The following is a 24764-nucleotide window of genomic DNA, read 5'->3' as shown; positions in this document are numbered from 1 at the left end:
CTGCAAGCCAACAGCGTCCTGACTGTCAGCGATGCAGCGATAAAATAATTCATTTCTTTACACTGATTGAAAATGTCCATTCTGTTGGCATTATCGAGCGCCAGTGTACTGGTAAACAGATATAACAATAAGTTCAATTTCTTGAGTAGACAGAAAAACGGGACAGAGAGGTTACGGTGAACTAGAAGTGAGGAACAGGAGGGTGAATACTTTTGAGTCAACGACCATTGGCTTTTCAGCTAAACATTGTTTTTTCTTTGCATAAATGACTAAACATTCCAGGTCATAATGATTCTCCCATTATAGCAGCTATGACCATCCCACTATAACAGACTTGGGTGCCCCTTCAAATAATGGAACTGAATGCATAGGTAGTGGGTGTACTAAAAGTTAAATATCTTACACAAAGTTTCGAGAGATAGCGGACGTTTATATATAATACAGAGTTAAAGAAATAGCCTGCTTCTGTCAAGCAGTCCTGAAACACTTCCACTGCTGTAGCTCCTCTCTCTTTGTTTCTTCCTGGTTCTTCACTTCGCTGCAGTCTTCCAAAATACTAACCTTCATTATAATTAAAGACCAAATTGCTCAGAAGAGTGGTTGCCTTTCCAACGACAACACTATCATGAGGGACAAATTCTTGGAGCCTTTACAATCAGCTTTCTGTCCATGTCATTCTTCAGTGACCTTCTCATTTCTGCTGATGCTGCTGATCAGTCTGCTCTCCTGCCTTTCCCTTCCCTTATTGGTATTTCTGTCCTGGTACATGATTGGTTTGTGTCTTACATTTTAACGATACCAGTGGTAAACACAAACCCTCTGCCTGTTCGGATCATTCACAAATCTTAACTTTCCCAGTGTTTGACAGGTCAACTCCTGGATCTACTGAGAAATCTATTTCCCAGAGTGTACTACGGCCTATAAACATGGCCGCTCTAGACTACTAAATTTCCCAAAAAATAAAAGAACCCAGTCACCAGATTTCTTATCACACACACTTCTTTTCCATTACATCTACATCTACACGTACTTAAGCAGACCATGAACACCACGTTACCAGCTGTGTGTTTGTACCTAAGCTTACTGGTGCTACATTTTCTGCCTTCAAAATTTGCCCTTATTGAGTCTTTTGCACACTGACTGATCTTTGCTTGTTTCATGGCTTTGCCTAACACTTTGGATTTGTTTGCTGGTGTTTATCCTAATAATCTCTCACTGCATTGGCATTCGTTTCCGCCTACCTTTTCTCACACTGTAAGCAGAAAACAGAACTCACACAGCTCTTCTCCCACCATGTAACTGGAACTTATTTATAATATAAAATCATGGATGCAAGCCAACTTCCTTAATTTGATCCCCGACAAAATTTATTCCTGACGAAACTTACTTGTTGCCACTAAAACTCTTACACTTCATAATAATCAGGACATAGTCATTCAGCCCATGCATAGTTTGAAAGATACTGAGATTGCTGTTATTCCTTTTTCTATGGCAGAATAGAATAACCATGCTATAAGACTTTGTTGACATGCAAGCACTGTCTGAATCTCTCAGAAGGTAAATATGCGTATCAACGATGTACTCAAGAAAGTTTGTGTTTTTAGATCTCCTGCACTCACTGTCAAATCTAACCGAAGGTCCTCAGTGTAAACAGCTTGCTATTCTCAAACATCCAGACATAGTGAATACTAACAGATAAAAGAAGCCTGGAGCTCAGGAGCTAAGACAGTCCAATGTAGTGAATTAATAGCGTGATCATTCTGTGCATAACTTGATTTCATGATCTTGATTAAGTAACCCGAAACAATGATGTACAATGACTTTGAAATTGAGAAGAAACCATTCTTGGTAGTTTACAGCTTCAGGAGTATGTATATGGTGTAAACAGAAATTGATCACTGACCGCTGACTGTAAAGTCAAAGAAGGCTCTAGGAGTCGTTAGTCACACTTGGCTGATGCGCTTTGCAGGTTTCAGATAGTAATGAACAAGATGCTTAAATCCATGTGGACTGTGTAAAAGCAGAAACCTGTATCCAAGCAGAAATTAACTGACTTTGCAAATGCAACAGCACGTCACAGTGAGCCACAGGATACTGAGAAAATTCCCTTGCCCAGAGATGCAAATCTGTATCAGCATTTTAGAGGCAAACTTTCCCTTTTTATTGAAAGCTAGCTTTTTCTTCACATTTGATTTGCCACATGGTTGGCAACACCACACAATTTGGCAAACAACGATAAATATAGTAAGAATACAAAAATACAAATATTAAAGACTACTTTAGTGTGTTTAGGATAGTCAGACTGTGTAGTATGTGCAGTCAATGGTCTTTCCCATACCCCTATCCAGTTTTTGTAGTTGGTACATTCCAAAGACATAATTCCATAGTGTATACATTCCTTTAAAGAAGTGAAAAGGTTTCATGTGAGATGGCAGTAAATGAGTTGAGCATAAAAGGTCCCAGTCTGCAGTGGTCGGTACCTGTCAAAAGTGGTCTAAGGTAAGAACAGTGGCGAACCGGCGACAGGGTCATGGATGGCCAAGGCTCATTGATGCACATGGGGAGAGAAGGCTGACCCGTCTGGTCTGATCCAACAGACGAGCTACTGTTGCTCAGATTGCTGAAACAGTTAATGCTGGTTCTGATAGAAAGGTGACAGAATACACAGTGCATGACAGTTTGTTGTGTGTAAGGCTGAATAGCTGCAGACCGATCAGGGTGCCCATGCTGACCCCTGTGCACTGCCGAAAGTGTCAACAATGGGCACATGAGCATTAGCACTGGACTACTTTCATGTAAGAATCTGTTTTGTGTTGAATCACGTTTTCTTTTACAACACACAGGTGGCCGGGGGCATCTGCGTCGAATACCAGGGAAAATGTGGAGCTACAGTATCTTTGGTTATCACATTCTTGGCCTTTGTACCTCCTCAAATAGAGCGTTGTTGCAAGGGCAGTAGTGGCTTAACATGGTTAAGGCTCTGGGGTATTGATTAGAAGGTCAGGGTTCAAGCCACGCTGCCACCTTAGGGTCTGTGAGCAAGGCCCTTAATCGTGGCTGACCCTTTGTTCTGACCCCGTCTTCCCAAGAAACTGGGATTTGTAAAGAAATTCAATTCAAATCAAATCACTACGTGACAAATACCTGAAAGCTTCAATACAGATGTGAAAAAGTTGTCAGAGGGAATGCCTAGGTCCTATATAGTTCTCCTGTACACTACTACACACAGCCAGTCTTTTATTTTTAATCAAATGGCCATTCAGAATTTATTGCTAATTATTTGCTGGCAAGCAACCATATTAATTCCATATCCAGATTTTTTGTGAACATTTCTGATGAATACATTTTTCCCTTCGTTATTGTTATTGTTCATAAATCGCACAAAAGTTTTCACAACTCTGAGACTCACTGGAACTGCAGCACTTGAGGAAATGTCATTGTTTGCTGTCTAACTATCATCTCGTCAGTATCAGTTTGTGCGGCAAGGGAAAAAGAAAAAGCTACAAAAAATAGTAATAAATAACAGACAATACACAAGTGACCCTCAAACCTAGTAACATCTTGGTTTCTTTCATCTCATGAAGCGTGTAGTGTGATTACACACCATATATCTCAGAGACTCCTTCAGAGATCTCAATCAGTGATGGAACAGATTGGGGATGATGGATCTACAATGTGCCAGACTCTGAGGAGGATATTGAGGAGCTAGTCGATGGTGGAATCTCCGGCGTTGTTATTTCGTCTGCGCTTTATGAAACATTTCTCTGTACAACAATACGAGAATATAAGATATCATGAAAGAATGTATTAAGGAGCAAATTTACCTGTGAGACATGGCAAGATCATCAGCCTGTGTTGAGAGTTGGCCATGTATCGCAACAACTTAATTTTATACATGGCCTATGTGAGCTTCAAAGTTGCCAGATTTTAAGGATTTAAGCCCAGGGGATAGAAAAGTTGTCAGTATATTGCTTAATGAATAATTTCTCCCTTTATTTCTAAAGGTCCTACTTGTAATTATGACACTGTGAAATTGGTTCATTTAGCACTATGACTTTATTATTGAGCAGCTAAGACATTTAGTGCTTGACTCAGTAATCTACCGTTCTGCATTTTACTGTTTTATATTGTGTTCCAACAGTTGCCACAAGACAATTAATTTAATCAGCTATTTTTAAGTAGTAAATGTGTTGGCAAATTCAATGCAAATTCCTATAAACATCTCACTTTAATAAAGCATTGTGCATGATTTTATCCATGAAATATTCAGCCATCATAATGTAACAGTCTACAAATGACAAGCAATTCAATTACAGCATTCCCTTAATTGTACTTTAATTGTACTCTGCATAATATATATATACATAATGAATGTATAAAAAAAAATTCACACACGCACAAAAACTTTAAATAAGTTGGATTAATCATTGAAAACATGCACTAAAGCCCACTGGTCCCAATGAGTTACTTTACATTACAGTAATTGAATATAGAATCAAAATAAGCTATACCAGTGTGATTGTAGTATTGTTCTCTCTTTTCTCTCTTTTCTATCAGGATCAATCCTGACAGAAAATTACTGTCCGATTCTGGAAGGAAAACTTAGGGTCTTTCACAGTCTCTGGGCTCGAATACCCATTGGATTTACTACACGCAAGAAAAAGCAAAATATAACATGAAAAAAATATATATTGGGAAAACCGCACTTAAAGCCTCTCAAAATGGTTGTAAACTTCAGAAAAGAAGGTAAGAGTAAAAAAATTTATATATCATCAAGGCACTTCCATTAAGTGTATTTTCTAAGCTGGTCCTTTGCCATCCCAGATGGTATGGTACATTTTTATGATTTCGCATCTCCCAAAACACCTCAACCATGCATTGTACTCTAGATTTTATAGCTATGCAGTATATAGACACCTGACCATTTAACATTTTCTCATTCCGAAACCATAGGCATTAATATGTTGGTGGCCTCTTTTCTGAGAAGACTTTTCTCTAGAACTCGGACCTCATCATAGGTTGATGTCTGGCAAGAAGACCTGGCATGAACTTGGTGTTCCAGTTGAACATCCTAAAGGTGTTCAGTCAGTTTGAGGTCAGGGTTCTGTGCAGGCCACACAAGTTCTTCCATACTATCCTTGTTCCACCATAAACCATGTCATTTTGTCATGCTGGACCAGATGGTACTGTTACAGCATACAAAGACATTCTAGAGAACTGTGTGCTTCCAACACTGTGGTAACAGTTAGGGGATATGGGTGTCATGGTCAGGCGTCTACATACTTTTGGCCATAGAGTGTAGCTTGCTAAAAGTGCATTGGGAATTTCCAAGGAGACTTTGGGACCAGCCTGCAAAACATTGCCTTAACCTCCTCATAATAGTAATCATTCATCTCTACATTATTTTCCTCAGTACTCAAATCCACAATGTAAATGGTGTAGAGAATCACAATATGAAGTAAAGTATCAGATGAGGGAACCTTTGTTGTAATGTAGAGGCAAACTTTCTGGTCATGAATGTGTCGTGAAAGTCAAAAGAACTGTGTGAAGCGGTGTTATACTGAAAACCTCCGGAGCAAAAGTCTGCTACAAAAATCATACACAGTCTAATCTCCATATGGTCTGAGCACTACTACCTGTGATTTATTCCCACCTCTCCCACTCTTTCCACAGTACAACCCTCCAAATTCACTCCCTATCACATTATTCTATTCAGTTTTCCTGATACAATGCCATTCATTTGATATAGACCGTTCTAGATCATTATCATAATTAGATAATTAGTATTTGTACCATCTTCATTATTGAATAAGCTTCATGCAAGAGCTTTGCTTTCCTGTACTGATGTGGTACATCATAACTTTATTTCCCTACCTTCAGTAGTCTTCTGGTTTTGTGGTTCAGCAATTACGCATCTTGCATTTAAAGTGAACGTGTCAGCTGCCACCATGTTAATACTTTCGTGTTATTAATTAGGGAGCAATCAATTTAAGTAGGATGAAGTGGTCATCTTCAGCTCTTTGCATACGTGCAGTTCATTGCAGGAGCAGAAGGAGGACCTGCGGAAGCAGCTATCCTATACCACCCATAAGCTGGAGATGCTGGAGACCGAGTTTGACGCCACCAAGCTGTACCTGGAGACTGAACTAAGGAGGGCACAGGAGGAGCTGGAGAAATTCACTGACAAGCTACGCAGGTTCAAAGCATCTGGGTTTTTTTTTAGTACAGAAGCCATACTGAGAGAATGATTGCTTATAATTCTAATGAATAATCAACTACAGTGTAGAAAGACTACCATAATAATGTTGGGCATCCTTCTGGGCTTTCCTGAGTGTGGATGATTAGCCAGGATTCGTTTGCACATTAAATCTACACCCAGGATTTGCTGTCCTCCCCTGTCCTAGGGATTTCTCTCACTAATTCTTTTTTCCTATAGAGATTCTGAGGAGCAATTTTGCTCATTAAAATCCCTGATTAATCATGGCAAACGTACCTGTTGACTCATGCTACACAATTCTGTGGCACAACACTGCCATCACCCTGTCAAGTGTGTAAAAACAGGGCCACCTTTACTGGCCAGACATGACCATTGCATCGATTAATTTGAAGCTTACATAATCATATTAAAAAAAAGCTAGAAGCTACTGTTTGATCAACGTCAAAGCAACAATAACACACTTTCACAAAAAAAATGAATAATGAATAATAAAATTAAAATACATAAAAACAATAATATGTAAAATATAATACTGAAAAATAATATTAAAATTAAAATACATTTTATTGTTGTTATTTGAACAGAGAGAGAGAGATTCCCAGTGTGCCGGCAACATTGTAGGTTGATTACTGTGCTAAAAAACCTTAAATGTATTCATTTTTACCAATTCTATTTTAAGTAAAGCAATGCCTTTACCTCAAGTAATGATCACACTTTTCACAATAAAAATACCACAAATAAAAACACTATGCTTGCAAAAAAAAAAAATTATATAGTTGCTATAATACCATTTTCCACTGACAGAGAGCATTTCATCAACATTTTGGAATCCCACCAAGTGTAGCGTCTATTTTGTGCTAAAATTACACACAAGCTCCCTGCATACAACTGAAATTAAACTCCTGAGTCATTCGTTAGTGCCGTGATTTATATCCGCAACTGTATTTTGGTATTTTGTGAATTACAGTACCTTTACTGTTTTTTTTTTTAGCAAACCTTTGCAAAATTACAACAGATGATAACTCATCTCATCTCATCTCATTTGCTCGCAGGATACAGAGCAGCTATGCAGCACTACAGAGGATAAACCAAGAATTAGAGGAGAAGTTTAAAGAAAAGGTAAGAAACCGATCCACAAGGAAGAACAATACAGCTACCTGTGTACAAGTATCTGATCCTGACAGTGAGCACTGTAGCGGAAATCTAGCACGGAGAGAGGTGCTTCCTCTTTCTCGCATGCTTTAGTTCCTTGGACTTTCTGTTCTTTATGATTTATTATTTTTTCATTCCATATAAGGAATCGTTTTTCCTTTTTTCTTAACTGAAAAACTTCCCCTTTTCCTCAACTTTCTCCAGACATTGTCTGGTTTGCTCTTAACCGCAAGTAAGACATTTCTGCATGACCTGCAGTCACTCACACACACACACACACACCTGAGCACACAAATCATACACAGAATAATTAAAAACATTCATTTTTCCATTACAGCACATTCTCTAAAGGAAGACAGCGGTACTTCTTTATTTAAAACTAAGCAAGTACCCTGAAATGGTGCCTGGAAAAGGCATACCAGCACCAAATGCAGTGACACCAGGTGCAGGAATTGAAGGGCTCTGGTTTTAGCATGCTGATGGTTAGCAAAAATTGTTATTGAGTTTATAATAACTTAATATACAAGTCGCATTATATAAATATACAGTAGTTTCGCATATTGAATTTAGAACAGAGGATTTTTTCTTAGAATTGTCCAGTTAAACAGGTAAACTTTTAGCTACACTATCCAATTAATTTTCTGCCACATATCACTCCTATTTAAAACTCATAAAGCACCACTATCCATCATTCTTTAACTCTTTAACTGGTCTTTAGATTACGCAATTTGGTAATTTCCCATTAAAATGAAGTACTAACCACTGTTCAAGAAACACCATTTATGAACACTTAAATAAATGAATGTAGTGCAAATAAATAATACCCTAGCAAATGAGGCTGTGAAGACCCACAAATCTTTCCCATGCTATACCCAGAATTGGGAAACTCCAGTACTGTAAATAGTGCTAAAACAAGTGACGTTTCCTTGACGAAGCAACTGTTCGAGCTTCAGCAGGATATAATGAGACTTCATGCACACAGCCAAGGTATGATCAATTCAGCTTAAACGACCTACAGTACAAGTCAAGTACAAATCTCCCCTGTGTCTATTCTATAAGACCTTGCCCAGGTACCCAAGGACGTATATTTGTAAGGAATAATACCTCTCTAGCATCGCGCAATGTTTTCCGATTACATAAATATAAAAAAGGATGAAGACCACATTGTATGTTTTTAAGCATTCGCTTACCACAACACATTAACATGGGAATGCTTCTGTAGAATCAATTACTCTAACACTTAGACGCATACACATACCAAAACATTTTTTTATACCATCCTATACAATCCTCCCTCCACTGTAGGCAACTTCATATTTACAATTGGGAGCCTTGAAAATTATTGGAATACAAAAAGAGAGATGCCGCTTAGTCAATGATACCGAAGAATTGTCATTAAAGAGCAGGACACAATGCTTTATCTGCATTTATCAGATCAGACAAGAAGGAGAAAACAAACTGCAGAGAAAATGATGGCTGTAATTTATTCGTGGGGAGCAGATTTCAGCATCGTGGTTATGCATTACGGTGTTTTATTGTTGTGCTGAGCAAAGTGGCTGACGTTGCATATTAAAGAACTATTCTAAGATATAAACAGTGAATGGAGAGTTTTAATGGAGAAACGGTGTTGAGAGAAGGACAGTTTTGACAGTTGGGTGATTAAGATCTAAAGTAATAGTATTGTGTAGATAACCACTGATGGCTGAAGATATTTTCAAACACTTTCCTGCACAACGACCAAGCAGATCCAAAAAAGGGAACGAGCCATAGTTCCCTTTTCTATTCTCATCCCAGACATGTCCACTGTATTTATGTTATTCACACCCACACCTATCCCAGGGGCAACCAATTTTATCAGCAAAGGGCAGGTTTTTTTTATTCCAACCAAGCACACTTGAGTCTACTGAAAGCGAAGATCAGCTGATTAAACAGGTAGAATCAGGTGTGGCTCCTGTATAATTAGAATAAAAACCTCCACCCACACCACCACTCTATCCCCTCATGTCCATCCTGTAGTTTCATACATCCTCATAGCTGTTGAGTGCGTCTAACACTATTTAGACATGAGCTCATGTCTCTCTTTTATGACTACTTTAGGAAAAAGTAAGGCATTGTGAGCTTGGTGATTAAGGCATTCGGGCTACTGATTAAAAGGCTGTGAGTTCCAATCCTATCACTCTTTCATTGTTTTGCCTTTGAGCCAAGTCACATCCCTGATGGTTGGATACTGCTTGTGTTTACTTTTTCGTAAATCAGTCACCTTTTGAGGAAACCTATTGAGTTTCCTTTGCTTTGTATGCACTCCACTTACTAATATGCTATAATTTTCACTTGGATGGCATCATCAGATCAACACCTTTCCCCTTTGTAGCGTAGTTCATCTAGATGAATTTCAATGGCAGTTATGGTGAGTGAATAAAATTAAACAACCACCAGAATTCGCTGTCATTTGTAACCAGTGCCGACTCAGGGAGCAAGGCCCATATGACAGGGCTATTTATAATAAATATTACATGCCTACATGCAAGGTACCCAGGTGATTTTTCACTGCCTCTCGCCAGTTATCAGGTTTTCAGAGAAACAAATTACCACAAATACATTTCTACTCTGATGACAGCAATCTCTTCCAGGATATAATTCCATCTAATAGGCATAGGACTGGTTTTAGTGAATCTGAAAATAATACAGATCATATGCCATGGGCTTCACAGTCACCAGATTTCAACCCTTTGGGATATTTTGGACTGACAAGATTCTTCTCCAGCATCATAAATAAAACATGTCATTTGTCTGTCTGTCGCAGCTGACAACTGCCAGCACTATTCACACTTCGCCGTCTGTTTGTTGAATCAAAAGCCATTATGTTGGAGTGATTAAATCGAAAATAGAAACATACTATGAAAGTTCAGTTCTAACGTGACCTTCACATCCTTTGCCTTCCTCAAAATATGCAGAATTTTTCGACTGAAAGTATTGCCATATAAAATCCCCTTCTTTTTCAATTGTAGGGAGTCAGGTTAAGATGCCTACTGGAACAAATTACTGTCCCTCGTATGAAGGTATGAGAACCTGCTTCAGAAGCACTTCTCATTGTGATTGTAGCATCTTTTAATTCCCTGCAAAGAGATTTCAAAGGGGAATGTTCACACTGCGGGTCAAACCAAAAATGGACAGGTGATGAAAATAACTGCCTCTGTCATATCTTTTTAAAAAGGAGTCTAACACGCAATGGGGGAAAACCTCAGCACTAGTATGCTTGGGTGGATGAGAGGACCATGAGAGAATATTAATTTACAAAGGGAGTTATTCGGAGCAATTTGTCACAAAAGCAGTATAGCTGTGGAAATGTCTGTCTGTTCCCCATTTTCCTGAAGACATATTTTCAGGCATCAGGTGATTTGCACAATGATGTCTTATGTAAAAGCAATTGGAATGGAGCAGCAAGGGGCATGATTACTAAATAAAATTGATGCCACTTAAGACATCATCGTAACAGCTCCGTAACCTTCACTAGCATAAAACAAATTATGCTATTATTTCCATTTAGGTCAGGTGGGTCAAACTCAATTTCTAGGCAGCCATATCAGTAATGTGCATCAGTGAAAGGTCATAAACTAAGGTTGTTATTTTTTGTAAGTACGTCTGTTCTTTAATACAATTATGGTTGCACTTGACCTCAAGCTTCAATTTAATCTCAAAGCATATTCTCATACTGGTGTATTGAGTTATTAAATAAATGATACTACCCCAGTGTATATGGACAATTTTTTTGTCACCACAACACAATACCTACAACATGAGTCCAATCTGCTAGCAGCTGATTGTGTTGGATGCGCCTTAAAGAATGCTTCCCCACTACTAAAGAGTCCCACAGAGCAGGGCTGGAGCTGACCATGGGATGCTGAAATCATGACCCAGCATGGTGGTTTCTAATGACAGTATTCCAGCATGGGGCTCGGGAGCTTAGTGATATCAGCTATATTACTCTGAATCAAGAAGTTAGTTCACAACTGACACACAGGAAATAAATGTTTCCCTGGATGCCCAGTCCATACTATGACATGTAACTCTATTCAGGTATCACTGACGGTTACCTTGAGTTCATTTAATCAGTTATACTCATCTCTACATCATTTATCTTACTGGAGGAAATCCCAGGTCTATACACCCATTCACACACTATGGGAAATTTTGCGATACCAGTCAGCCTACGATGTATGTCTTTGGATGGGGGGAGGAAACCGGAGAACCTGGAGGAAACCCCCAAGGCACAGGGAGAACATGCAAACACCACAGAGGGTGGAGGTGTGAGACAAACATGCTAACCACCAAGCCACCCCCATGGTTACATACATAGGATTATATGTTCAAAATATTCCCCTTTTTAACCATTAGGTATACACTGCTTTCTTTTTATACTATAAAAAGCTTCGTAATATGTGTAATAAAAAGAAACTTAAATGAGACAATATTAAAAAAAAAATTGCAGACCTGGCAACAGTCCAGCGTTATGAAGTCTGCTCAGATGACCATTCTCACTGATATGCCATCATTTGGCATTTCATTGTGTATGTTTTTGAGATAATTAGATGTTGTTTTGAAGAATATTTAGACCACAACCTGCAGCTAATTGCTTCACAGGGGATTTGAGAATCGACTCACTCACCAGAAACATACAAACACACACAAAAGACCCACACAACCCTTCATTTATTTTCCTATTACCTGGGAAATTGTCCCCATACAACACTTTTTATATGTGGAACCCTTTATATGGGAACAAAAGTAATTGAACAGTTGGCTGCTCAGCTGTCCTGCAGCCTGGTGTGTGTTATTCTCTCACCATTTCACCTACAAGTAAGCAGATAAAAAGGTAGAGATGTGGCAAATACCAGTTTCTTAAAATAATCTACTGGGGGAAAAAAGCTGACACGGTTCTGGAACAACATTCTATGGATAGATAGGATGAAAAACAAGCAAAGTATTAGGAAATGGAGTATGAAGAAAGGAAAAACCGCTTAGGATCCTATGCATTCCATCTCATCTACCACCATCTACCAACTAATTGGATGGCACTTCACGCTGCTGATGGACAATGACTCGAAATATGCATTGAAAGCAACACAAGACTTTTTTAAAGCAAAAAAAAATCTGCAGTGGTCAAATCAATAACTGAAAACCATCAGGAACATAAGCGTTAGTTAAGGTATAGATTGAATACCCAAGTATCGCTATCGAATACCTAATTATTGATTTTTCTGTATGCAAATACTGGCACCTTGCAATGATTAGCCAGCAGTCAATTCCACAAAGAGTGGGCATGCACCTAATATTTACTGTTCTACATCAGCTCTATATCACTAATGTTTGTTAAAAACAAAAAATTAAACATGAAATGCCAAATACATAGAATTGCCAAGCAGATTTGACTCCTAAATTCTTCAATAGTAAAGTTTTACCATTTCATAAAAATACAAAACTTGGAATAATATCAACAGAAGATGAGGAGATGAAGACAGTCAAACTCAACCTGATGTAATTATAACGCAGTTCCTTTAAAAAAAATCCAGTAAGATGCACTGGATGAGGGTTTAAGCAGATATTTTGTTCAGATCCCCCTCGACTCGGTCACGAATATCCTATATAAACACTTTTATATAGCATTGTTTTAACAAAATTACAACATTGAGCACTCTCAACATTTAGAAACTGATAGTGTGTGATTTTCATTTAGATTTATGGAAGAGGAAATTAAATAAACCCTGCACTCATAAATGTCAACATGGGGTCGAGCAAAAATAGCAAAACTGGATTGATCCAAAATAGAGATTGTGCTTTTAAGTGATTTATTTATTTATTTATTTATTTATTTATTTATTTATTTATTTATTTATTTATTTATTTATTTTCATTAACTTTCTCTTTCATTTAGACACAGCAGTATGAAGAGGAGAAAAGGACACTCAGTCGAGAGATCATCGTACTCAATAATCATTTAACGGAAGCCAAAATCACTATTAAAAAGCTAAGAGAAGACAATGTAAGTCATTTATTACAATTATGTACATTTTTAACTCTACACAAATAAAACTGAAAGCACTAAACATTGACCTCTTCCTTTAGGCACCATGTAACACTGTTGTATGTTCCAGGGACCCAATATATTTTCTAATTGATTAATTGGTTTAAACACAACATACTCAAGCACTGTGCAAAAAAAAACAATGCTCACCTTTGTGACTCTGGACACCTCAGACATCAGTAAGCATCAACTAGTATCACTTCTCTAGACCATTCTGCCTATAATCTGTAAAACTGTATCTCTATCTTACTCAGAGTAATTAGAGATTCTAGTCAATATGGCTTCAAAGATTTATGTCATCAGTCTCATGCTCCTTGACCTCCTAGCCTTTAAATAAGTAAATCCCAAGACTCTCATGTCCTTCATTATAAGTCTTGGAATTTATGAGACATGGAAGGGCTCCGCATCTGCTCTACGAAGACTCTCCAATGGTGTCCCACAAGGCTCAGTGCTCGGTCCTCTTCCGTTTTCCTGCTATACCCACTTTCTTGGCGAAGTCATATCCTCACATGGGTTTTCATACCATTGCTATGCTGATGACACTCAAACTCATCCTCTCTTTTACATCTTCAGATGTTCAGGTTTCTGCATTGATTTCCACATAACATCTCAAGCTCAAAAATTAGCTAAAGACTGAGCTGCTGTACATCCAGAGAGAAGCTTCAATGTGTCGTTATCTTGGAATCTTCCTGGATGGCTCTCATATTCTAATAATCTGTCACTGCAATCAAACTTAACTACATTTTTGGCAACACACATTGCTAAAGTGACTTGCTTATACAGGTAGCTCCTTTACAACATCAGGGGACCAGGGGATCATTTCTATCCAAGGCCATTCAGGTGCATTTTCATTCCTTTGGCATTTCAAGACTGGACTACTACAAGTCATTCCTAGCAAATAATCCCCTACATCAAATGGCTTGATTGGATGCACCGTCTCTCAAGGTACAAGGAAGACATACATCAAGGCTTTTCTTTGTCCTTGGACAAATCTGAGGGAATGAAATTCCAAGAGGCAGCTCATTGTCTATCTCAAAACAAATAGTAAAGATTTACCTACTCATTAAGCAGTTAAAAAAAATATTGTTTTATGTTGTGTTCATACTGTACTAACCTCCCCAATAGGGTTTATTTTCTGAGCTAGTGAACAAGCTAGAGGATGTATTTTTGATCTAAACTTCAACAAAAGGCACTTCTATAAGAGATCCTGCTAAATTCCATGACACAATCTGTCCAAACAGCCTGCTTGTGATTATAAAGAGCTATGGTCATTTAACTGGATACAAATATAGTCAAGAGAAATGCTATGACCGCTAAACCCTTCTACTTGACTTAACTATTGATTAGTTGGCTTGTGCAAATTCTTATAAGAATCATGAGACCATGGAATGACATTTTTTTTTTTTTTTAAAAATCATTAATTCATGGTCACACTTCGCTTTAATGCCATATGTCTGGACCAATCAGTGTCCTAAGGCACCCTTTGAAAAGAAATGCAGCTCAGTCTGACTCAAAATAAATACCAGGGGGAATGACAGTAGGTGGACTGTATGCAATAGTGATAATTGTCTAGAGGGCACAATAAGAAAGATTGAGGTCAGAGGCTGGGAGGTTGAGTGCCGATGACAGATGTCTGGGGTTCAGGGACCCAGTGGGAATAAGAATTACGGAATGGATTCGGCTCAGAGGACGATAACACGGCAAACTCCAATTTGCGACGGAGATACATTACAGTGGCAGCGCAGATATTCAATTATAAACTGCTATCATATTTTTAACTTAAACAGGCTTGTGTGCAGAGCTTGTTTATCGCAGGTGAAGCACAGAAAATACAAATGACAAGCAATGAAACAAGCATAGCAGAGCAAGGCCTTAACAAGACATATGAACGAGACATAAATCACGTGCGAGGATTCCGACAAGCAAAAACAAAAGCTAGACATCGGGTGATGTACAAAACGTGACTTACATACTAGTGTTAATTAGCGTGAACGTGAATCAGGCGCAAATCTGTCATGCTCGTGATCGAGTGGCGCGCATTGGCTGATGGGAGGCGTAACCCTGCGCCGATTCGGCATATTCACGACGGTTTTCTTTTAGATTTGCCTGGAATATTTATTGTTTTAAAATATCTGCTGCTTGGTTTCTACAGTATAGCTGTTTCATAAATAGCCTCAGGGTTCAGAAGAAATAATTATTAATAATTTCAGAATTCAGAACAAGGTACAGGGATAAAATAAAATAGGGATAAAATAGTTGAATAATTTAATTTAATAATTTATTTTTAGCTATTTTTTTTCCTCTCCTTTCTCTGTTTTTCTTCTCTTTGAGACAATGCCCATTGTAAAAGGTGCTACACAAATAAATCGAATTGAATTAAATTGAAAATATAGCATATTGAAGGAAAATCTATGAGTTTTAAAGAAGAAAAAGAGGCTGATTTTACATATAAGAGGAATTCCATGCTTTAGAATTGCTGATATGGATGTCAGTTAGCTGGTGGAGAATCTCTGGACGAACTTAATTCACATTGGGAAATGGCAGTGACGCAGGATTTCCACTCTCCCTCTATTCAGCATAACGACTGGAAATATCAGGTAAGATAACATTTTGCCTAATATTTGCTGTATCTGATAGACTAGGTGACTTATGAACTAAAGGATAATGTTGCTTTAAAGCTGTGTTATAGCTTAACTAGCCATCTAGTTATATTTCAGTCAGTTAGCTGTAATTGTAATATGTGTGTTACTGGTGATAAGGAATATCATTTTAGATTAAGGAATATTATATATATATTATAGCATATGGTGAACAGGTAGGGAAATATTCCCCTAAGTTACAAGCTTTTTAGATAGGATGCTAGGTAATAAACATACAGCTTCTCTTTCAGCATGATAATCATACTGTTCTTAAATGTCCATTAGAACAGGTGCAGTCTTTTGCGAAGAAGACAGAACTGCTTAGGGAAAAGAAACGGATTAAATAAATGATGGCAGCCAGAGAGAGAGAGAGAGAGAGAGAGAGACAGAGAGAGAGTAATGTTCTAAATAATGTGATTTAAGATTTTTTTTTTTCATTATTAAGTACAGATGAGGCCAAGAATTTTATTAAAATTATATTAAAAGGAAAGATAAACTTAATAGTCATGATATTGTCATTTCAGAAATCTGTTAAACAACATGGAACACGTTTGGTCTTCAGCACTGTGACTGTATGACAAAATATGACGAGCATTTAAGGAAAAGCTACAGAAAGACAGGAAGAGGTGCATTTACTGTCCATGGTAGGATTCCAAATGCAAACATTTGTGATAATGTCTTTCTTGTTTAAGAAATGTTGGTGTTGAATATTTCATTTTAATAAAATGATGTACTGATTATTATTATTATTATTATTATTATTATTATTATTATTATTATTATTATTATTATCATCATCATCGTCATCATCATTATTATTATTATTATTATTATTATTATTATTATTATTATTATTATTATCATCATCATCATCGTCATCATCATTATTATTATTATTATTATTATTATTATTATTATTATGTGACTGATTTATGGAGAAGAATCTTCTCATTGACCTGATGTGCATTAAGTACATTTCCAACAATCTGGCTGAAGTAGGTGTTAGAATTCATTTTGGAAAATGCAGGAGTCACTTTTTTTTTGTATTTTTACCTGGTGCTTAAAAGCTCCTTGTGTGTTTTTGATCTCTATCTGGAATACAGTGTGTTGTCTTACATTTTCACAAAATTCCATTACTGCGTTATAAAAGACCTGGAAGCATCTGCCAGAAATAAACTGAACAATGAAAGCAAGCAGCTGAAGAAGTAAGTTTGAGAGCACGGGAAAACAACTCTCGTGTGAGGGCAACTTTTTAGTCACAATGATCTCTCTATTTTACTTATCTTTTGTTTCCCTCTACTCCTTTCTCATATATAGGAAACATGGAGACACACCGGATTCTCATCTCACCTCTGACCTCTAACCTTGCCTTGGGTTTCATTTTGACCTCCAGTGCAGACACATCACTCAGGGTCAGGGGTTTTGATTCCTGCTTCTGCCCTCTGTGCACAGATTTTGCATGTTTTCCCTGTGCTTTGGGGGCTTCCTCCACATACACCGGTTTCCTCCTTCAGTTTAAAAATGTGTTGTAGGCTGATTTGCATCTCTCGATTCTGATTGCCGTTTCATTCTATTCACCAAATAACCTGGAAACCTTTTTGTTCATGTCTGATTTTAAGGTTTATTCCTTGTTCAAAGTGACCAAAGTGCCACTACAATATTCGCATTGTTGCCCTTTTTCATCATGGTTCATACACGTATGTGTATATGTGTATATGTGTACCACTACCGGCAGTTCTTTATAAAGCTGCTCATTACAGTACTCACATCTAAATCTGAAAAGAATGCCAAAACAATCATCATAAAGCTGAAAGAAAATCCTCCTAATGCTGAGAAATGAAAAAAAATAATTCAAATGCTGAAAGAAAAATGCCCCAAAACCCAAAATGCTGGAGAAATGGCAAAAAATTCTCCTAATGCTGAAGAAATTGCTAGAAAATCATCCTATTGCTGAAAAAAATTCCCCCTAGTGCTGAATAAAATCCTCATAATGCTGACAAAAATGCCAAAAAATAATCCAAATGCTGGAAGAAAAATGCCAAAAAAAAAACCCAAATGCTGTAGAAATGGCAAAACATTCTCCTAATGCTCAAAAAATTGCCAAAAAAAACATCTTAAAGCTGAAAAAAAAATCCATCTATTGTTGAAAAAAAATTCTCCTAATGCTGAAAGAAAAATTCTAAAAAAAATGCTAGAGAAATGGCAAAAAGAATTTTTCCCAATGCTGAAAAAAAAAACCTCCTAGGAGAAATGCCAAAAAAATCATCTTAAAGCTGAAAAAGAAATGCCAAAAAATCATCCTAATGCTGTAAAAAAATTCTCCTAATGCTGAAAAAAAAATCCTCATAATACTGAAAAAAATGCCAAAAAAATCCTGCTATTGCTGAAACATGCCACACATTTAATCTGTGTTAGATTTATTCAGGACACTAACCCTCCTGTCACCCCGGAGTGTGGCTGACATTATCACACTTGCCAATCAAATTCAAGCACAAGGAATTAAAGCAATATCAGAAGTTACAGCCTACAGCTAAGCCCCAAATAACACAGACGGAGACGCATCCTTATCTCAGCGAGGGATGGATGTGAGCTCACCCACTGGAGACGCAAAGCTTTTTCTGATGAGCAGTGCCTCTTCTGAGAGTCATAGCTGGGTGAGCAGGCAACAAAGGTACACAAAGGCACTGGAGGAGTGTGGAGTCCCGGTGTGAAAGCAGACATCATATCAATCACCTGGAATTGAGGGCATTTTATCTAGACCTAAAATTCTTCTTACTGGATCTGAGACACCATCTGATGGTCTTTGTGACTGTCAGGTATATCAATCACTAGATTAGGTGCTGTCAAGAAACGTAGTGTATTAAATCTGCTTGTGGTTAATCCTGGGTTGTTGGTTTTTTTTTTTTGTTGTTAATAAACCAATTGACCTTGTAGCAATCCATGGGGTGAACTTTCCTTGTTATGCCCAGTATGTGCCCTGTGGTGCAATATGGACTTGACCACCATGGCCTAAAGGTGCAGCATGCCACTCTATGAATAGGAGCATTGTTTTCTCTTACTTAGAGACATGCCTTACATAATCTCTGAACACCTTTCTGGTCAGTCCTAAGGTGGGCGGGGCTTATAATGGTCCCCATGGTGGAATATATACAGAAACGGCTTTAATCTTAAAGTTACTGACATTGCACTGACACTGGAGACTCCTTTAATAAAGAGATTCCATATCAAGTCTCATATGAGTTGAAATAACTGCGTGCATTAATCTAAACTGAATATAATCAAAAGCTGTCTTCTATCAGTGGAAAGTATTCGCAGTATGTGGTTCTAAAAACTTCTGCCACATTTCTCATGCGAATTTATTCCGCCACGCATCATCGTGGTGTGCTGGCGGTACGGGACCTTTGCAGCAAGTCAGCTGATGATCTTACATTAGAGCACAGCTACAATGTACTGTAGGTGATGTAAACTCATTTTTTTAAATAATTAAAGTGTTTAAAACGCTGGTGTGGATGTGAATACAAGACTGAATAAATTCAAATAAAAAAAACATTTCAGAATTTCTTTTCCTTGTGATTGTTTTTTCTTCTTCTGCCTCATTATTCTTGTCCTCAAACAAAGTTACCCAACCTTTCCCTAATTCTGACACAGCTAATGTCTATGCATGCAAAACTCTAATAAGGCTAGAATTATTTTAGTGGAAATTGTAAATAGGAGTAAAACATTGCACTGCTCAATGACCAGTCGGAACTGCATATTTTATAAACCCAGAATTAAGCTTATATTTAATATTCGGGGGAAAGTGCCGTTGCTAGGACACCATACTGATGTGCCGCTTTCCCACAGGACCTGTACAAGAAGGACTGCAACAGTGCAGCTCAACTCCTGCGCTGTGGAAAATCCCTTTACCGATCCCAGATGCAGTCCAAGGTAATTTGTACTCTATTTTTGATTCTATTTTTTCAAACAAAAAGGCTTTCACAATAAGGGCATACTGTCGATTCTTCTGAACTGACTTTGCCTCATGCATAGTTGTGGAAAATCGTTTTAATAATAGTCCAGTCCATTTTTTTTTAGTAATAAGCACATTTTGTTTAGACAAAGTAATGACAATGCTATCTCTTCTTTTTTTTTCCTTCAACTATATTATTTTGCAAGGAGTATGAATGCTGGTGTAATTGAAATGTAAGAAATTTGATGAAACAGAAACAGAGATGCACTGATCTAGCAAAGATCTCAAAAATAAAACGTTCTGGAAGTCAGCGGCATGTTGAAATGTTGACAGCAAGGAACACATTCACAGATGGAGAGCAACAGATTTTGATAACAGAGGGTGACAATGTACAAGCAGCATTAGGGAAATGTGACAGACACTGACAGACCCCTAACTGTGCTGATTTGTGAGCCAAACTACCACTTTTGCATAGCGTACATATCCATACTGACACAATTACATTCAGACGCCGTGGTGTAACTATTAATAAGACATTTAAGATAAGATATTTTTATGGCAGTTGTATTTCCAACGCTGATATACACGCCAAGCTGTGTTTAATACTTCACACCTGATTCTCATGTGTCTTCTTTAATTACTATGAATAAACTTTATTATTTTATTTTTCCCTCCCCAACCGTCTCTCAGCTGCCCACTGAGTTTCAAGAGAAGGCAAGTTCTCACATGGAGAATCATGGACATGGGAGGAGCAAGGGCCTGTTCCACTCACCCTATTCTGATGCTGCGTCTGCAGTCATTGCCAAATTAGTGGAGAAGCCTGAGCCAGGTAGTAGCTGTCCAGTCACACGCTCGCCTAGTCCACAGCCTCAAGACCCAGACTTTCTTACAAACACTGAAATGAACAGTATCGATACACTCCAACACCATGTTGTATACAAATCTTCTGACCTGTACCGCAGTGACACAGCATTATATTGTCCCATGGATGAAAGGCATCAGGATCGTTGGCAGGGGCGTCGGAAAAGTGTGGACCTGCAAGGCAGAAACACTGCCTTGGGAATTCCCCAAATCCGCAACTCTACAGACAGCAACATGGAAGACTATAACTTCCACTCTCAGTACAATGAGGTGGCACTCCATGAAGGGTCCACACCAGGCTCTAGCTCTTACTCTAGCTTTAGTGTGGCTTCAGATGAGAAAGGTCTTGCTCCCAGCAGCACCCTATCCTCCTCTCACCTGGCTCTATACATGGACTGGCGGGATGGTGATTACGAGTGTAAGAGCACATCTTCATTTGACAAAGACAGCCCCAGATTTCCCAAGTCGCACAGCTTCCAACACATGACCTCCAGCCCACAAAAGGGCAACGCTCCAGTCTATATGCGGACATCGTCCTGCTACAGTGAGCCATACCACTCACCACGGCTCACTTCCTCCCACAGCATGGGCTCCTCAGGAGTGCCAAAAGACAGCTGCAGCAGCATCCATATTCCTGAGGAGGAGCTAATAGGCCATTGGAGGCATTTGAGTGTGGAGGACATCAACAGCTTTTCGTATCTCAATCCTGGCCGCGTTTCTCCTTACAGCTTCTCTGAGCAGCACTTTGCTATCGGCCCTTCAAAACTCAAACTAGGACCTCTCTACGGCAGTGTCCGGGAAGGAGACAGCACCTTCCATACAGGTATACCAGATTCCTGCTTCTCTAACTCGCCTGGCTCCAGCTTGGCACCAAGCCCCAAGCACAGTCTGGGCTTGTCTAAGACTGAAAAAGGAGCAATGTACCAGTCAAATAACAGCATCCAAGAGTGTAAGAGCAGCCTCTTCCTTGCGGGAATCTCAAAAGACAGTGAGAGCACTGTGGGAAATGTGAATAAAGAATATGTGGATGTAAGCCCCAATAGCTCAGCTGAGTCACTGCACCAAACTCCAATGGATGCTTCCAATGTGCGGCACTACCAGCTTCAAAGTCCAGGGCCACGGATGAAGACTTCTCCACAGCATCAAAAATTCATAAGCACAGGACTCAGTAGAAAGGACAGCCTCACCAAAGCTCAGCTGTATGGAACATTGCTTAACTGAGTCATTTGTCTAGAACTGACTAACCTGACTGCATTCTGGGGGAAAAAAAAAAAAATTGGTGTGTTAAATGGTCATATTTCGAACCTGTTGGAAAGACAAAAGGTGCAGGGTTATTTAGAGCATTAACATTTGAAATACCTCATTCCAAAGTCATCATACTTGTGTGTATAATACAAATATTTTAGAATAGAGGCTTTCAGGTCTATATATATACTTGCAGTATTTACAGACTCAACATTTTGCTGCGGTTACTAGCACACCTATGCCAAGGAATCATTCAGTTATAAAAAAGTCATGTCTAACTGCATCGCAGCAGAAACTGTAGAGCAGCAAGAATGTGTGGGTTATGTTACCTAACATAGGTTGAAGGCCTCTGCTTTAAAAGCATGTCTTGAAATATTTGCATGGAGCAAATTTCAAAGGTATTTTCAGTTAAGCACTAGTACATGTTTTATGTGACTTTTTTGTGTTCTGTTTCTTAAAAGGAATGAACAGAATCCTTATTAATCCTAATGAAAAACTTAGAGACTGTTTACAACTGCATTCACTGTATCTCTGTGCCAGAAAAAAAAAAAAAAAACACTTTTCCCCGCAGTTTCCCAGAAACGTTAGATTCAAGGCATTTGCTTTGCCTTGGTGTTCATTACAGTTCATTATTATTTATTAATTATTTGCTTATTATTAACATTTATAACCTGCTGTATTTAGCTTGATCTACTATGAAGGAGTAGTAGGAGACAGCATGAGCTTTTATCTACTTCACTCTCCAACTAATTAATAGTTCTTAGTATTATAATTATCTTCAACCCTCAAAGTAAAGACTTACCTTGTGGAAAGAAAGTCCAACATTTTGCAGGAACTAATAAGCCCAGTGGGTATTAGGATTGTAAAATGAATACTGTAGTCCTTCCAAAAAGCAATTCTCCATTTTATCCCTCCTTTGGCATAAGCTACACTGTGAACTAATTTGCCAATATATTAGGTACACCTATACTGTAGGTATAATCACTGGCCATTTTTACCTCCCAAGGTCAAAATGACTATTTTTTTAACCTAAGGTTGCTTATATTGTAGCTGCATTTATACATATATATGGGCCATGTTTCCATCTGAAGAAATATACATTTTGACGTACTGTAAGAACAAGAACCTCAGATAAACATTGTTGAAATGTTTGAGGCGTTTGTAGACACTTAACCACCATACCCATATGTGAGTCTGCATGCAATTGTATAGAATGTCTTTGTATAGCGTAGTATTAATCATTTCCCGTCACTGGAACTAAGAGACATAAACCTGTTCCAGCATGACAATGCTCCTGTGCACAAAGATTGCTGTCAAAGAACACGAGTGTCCTGCACTGAACCCTGCCCTCAACCACACTAAACAACTTTGGGATGAATTGGAACAACAACTGTACACCAGGTCTCTTCTCACTAACAATCTTGTGGCTGAATGAACACGAAATCCTGACAGTCATGGTCAAAAATCTAATGAAACGCCTTCCCAGGATACTGGAGTTTAGTTGAAGGACTAAATCTGGAATTGGACGCACAGAAAGCACATACGGGTATGATGGTCAGGTGGTCACATACATGGCTATTACTCACTTAAACAACTAACAAACTGGTTAAGATCCAAATCAGAGCATTGTGGTTAATTATGGCGGTGTGGGTGTGGTCAAGCATCAGCTGTGGACAGAGGGAGTGAAAGGCCTTACAAGTAGGTGGTACCAGATGGTGAAGATTGGCCACTTGACAGCCAGACTCTCCTTCTTATACTTCTCCAGAGTTCTTGGGACAACACTGCCATATTTATAAATATAAGATGACCAGTGATGTTTGATTTCTCAAGAGCCCTGAAGATGACCACACCCCTGCACCTGTAGCCATTTGCCATTTTTAATATATTATTACTTTTTGCACTGACTGAATTTGCGATAGATGCTATAATTGACTAGTTTATCGACTGCAAATCAAGCATTTGTTCATCTCTAATACTGTTATAGTCTGTAGTTGTATGCCTACAAGGTGCATCAGCATGTAACCATACTGTATGTGCTTCTAAAGTGAAAATTTAAATTTCTTCTTTATACTGACAGTCCAAGTTGATATAGTGGCCAGTGAATGTAGTTACAAACTTCATATACCTAATAAACTGGCAACTGTGTGTATGGTACATCAGCTTAGATCTTTTTAGTTGGTTTTGACATCACCTCTGTTCTTAGAAAACTGTTTACGTTCAACACAATTTTCCCCACCTGCTAAATTTTCCCAGTCCTCTTCTACCTCAGATGTCAGTTGTTTGCTTGATGCATGGTTCTAAACTTTTCTGATGTGTTTGTTTAGGAAATAAACACAGATTAGGAACTCGGTTTTGTTTAATGCTTGGTCTTTACCTGTTGTGCTCAAATTATGACCGTGGATATTGTATGTTCAGCTGGATTTATGCTTCTTTCTACAGGTAAAAGGGGGAGTAAAGATACAGTAAATTTTGGAATTGCTCGTCTAATGTTCCTTATAGAAACTGTGAAACGGTTCCACAGAAAAGACACTGTCGCTCTTTTTTCCTCAGTGTTTTATTTTTTTGCTTGCTCTCTTTGCTTAGTGGTCAGCACGTTTGCCTCCCACCTCAGGGTTGGGG

At 38.3% G+C, this 24764-nt stretch overlaps 1 protein-coding gene across 3 annotated transcripts in view; it reads left to right on the top strand.

The window, feature by feature from the left end:
- Window positions 1-24521, top strand: part of LOC131358933 (brain-enriched guanylate kinase-associated protein) — a 28782-nt gene extending 4261 nt beyond the window's left edge. The window contains exons 2-7 of one of the 3 annotated variants that reach the window (XM_058398373.1): window positions 4558-4746; window positions 6035-6196; window positions 7270-7336; window positions 13302-13409; window positions 19934-20017; window positions 20730-24521. In XM_058398373.1, coding sequence (XP_058254356.1) covers window positions 4676-4746; window positions 6035-6196; window positions 7270-7336; window positions 13302-13409; window positions 19934-20017; window positions 20730-22121 — 1884 coding nt within the window. In that variant the 5' untranslated portion in view covers window positions 4558-4675 and the 3' untranslated portion in view covers window positions 22122-24521. The remainder of the gene's footprint in view (window positions 1-4557; window positions 4747-6034; window positions 6197-7269; window positions 7337-13301; window positions 13410-19933; window positions 20018-20729) is intronic. The other 2 variants (XM_058398375.1, XM_058398374.1) reach the window with 2 other exon arrangements.
- The last annotated feature ends 243 nt before the right edge of the window (window positions 24522-24764 follow it).

Source organism: Hemibagrus wyckioides, linkage group LG09 (assembly GCF_019097595.1).
Source record: "Hemibagrus wyckioides isolate EC202008001 linkage group LG09, SWU_Hwy_1.0, whole genome shotgun sequence".
Lineage (NCBI taxonomy): Eukaryota > Metazoa > Chordata > Actinopteri > Siluriformes > Bagridae > Hemibagrus > Hemibagrus wyckioides.
The sequence above is the reverse complement of the archived record's forward strand: the minus strand, read 5'-3'. Positions and strand labels throughout refer to the sequence as shown.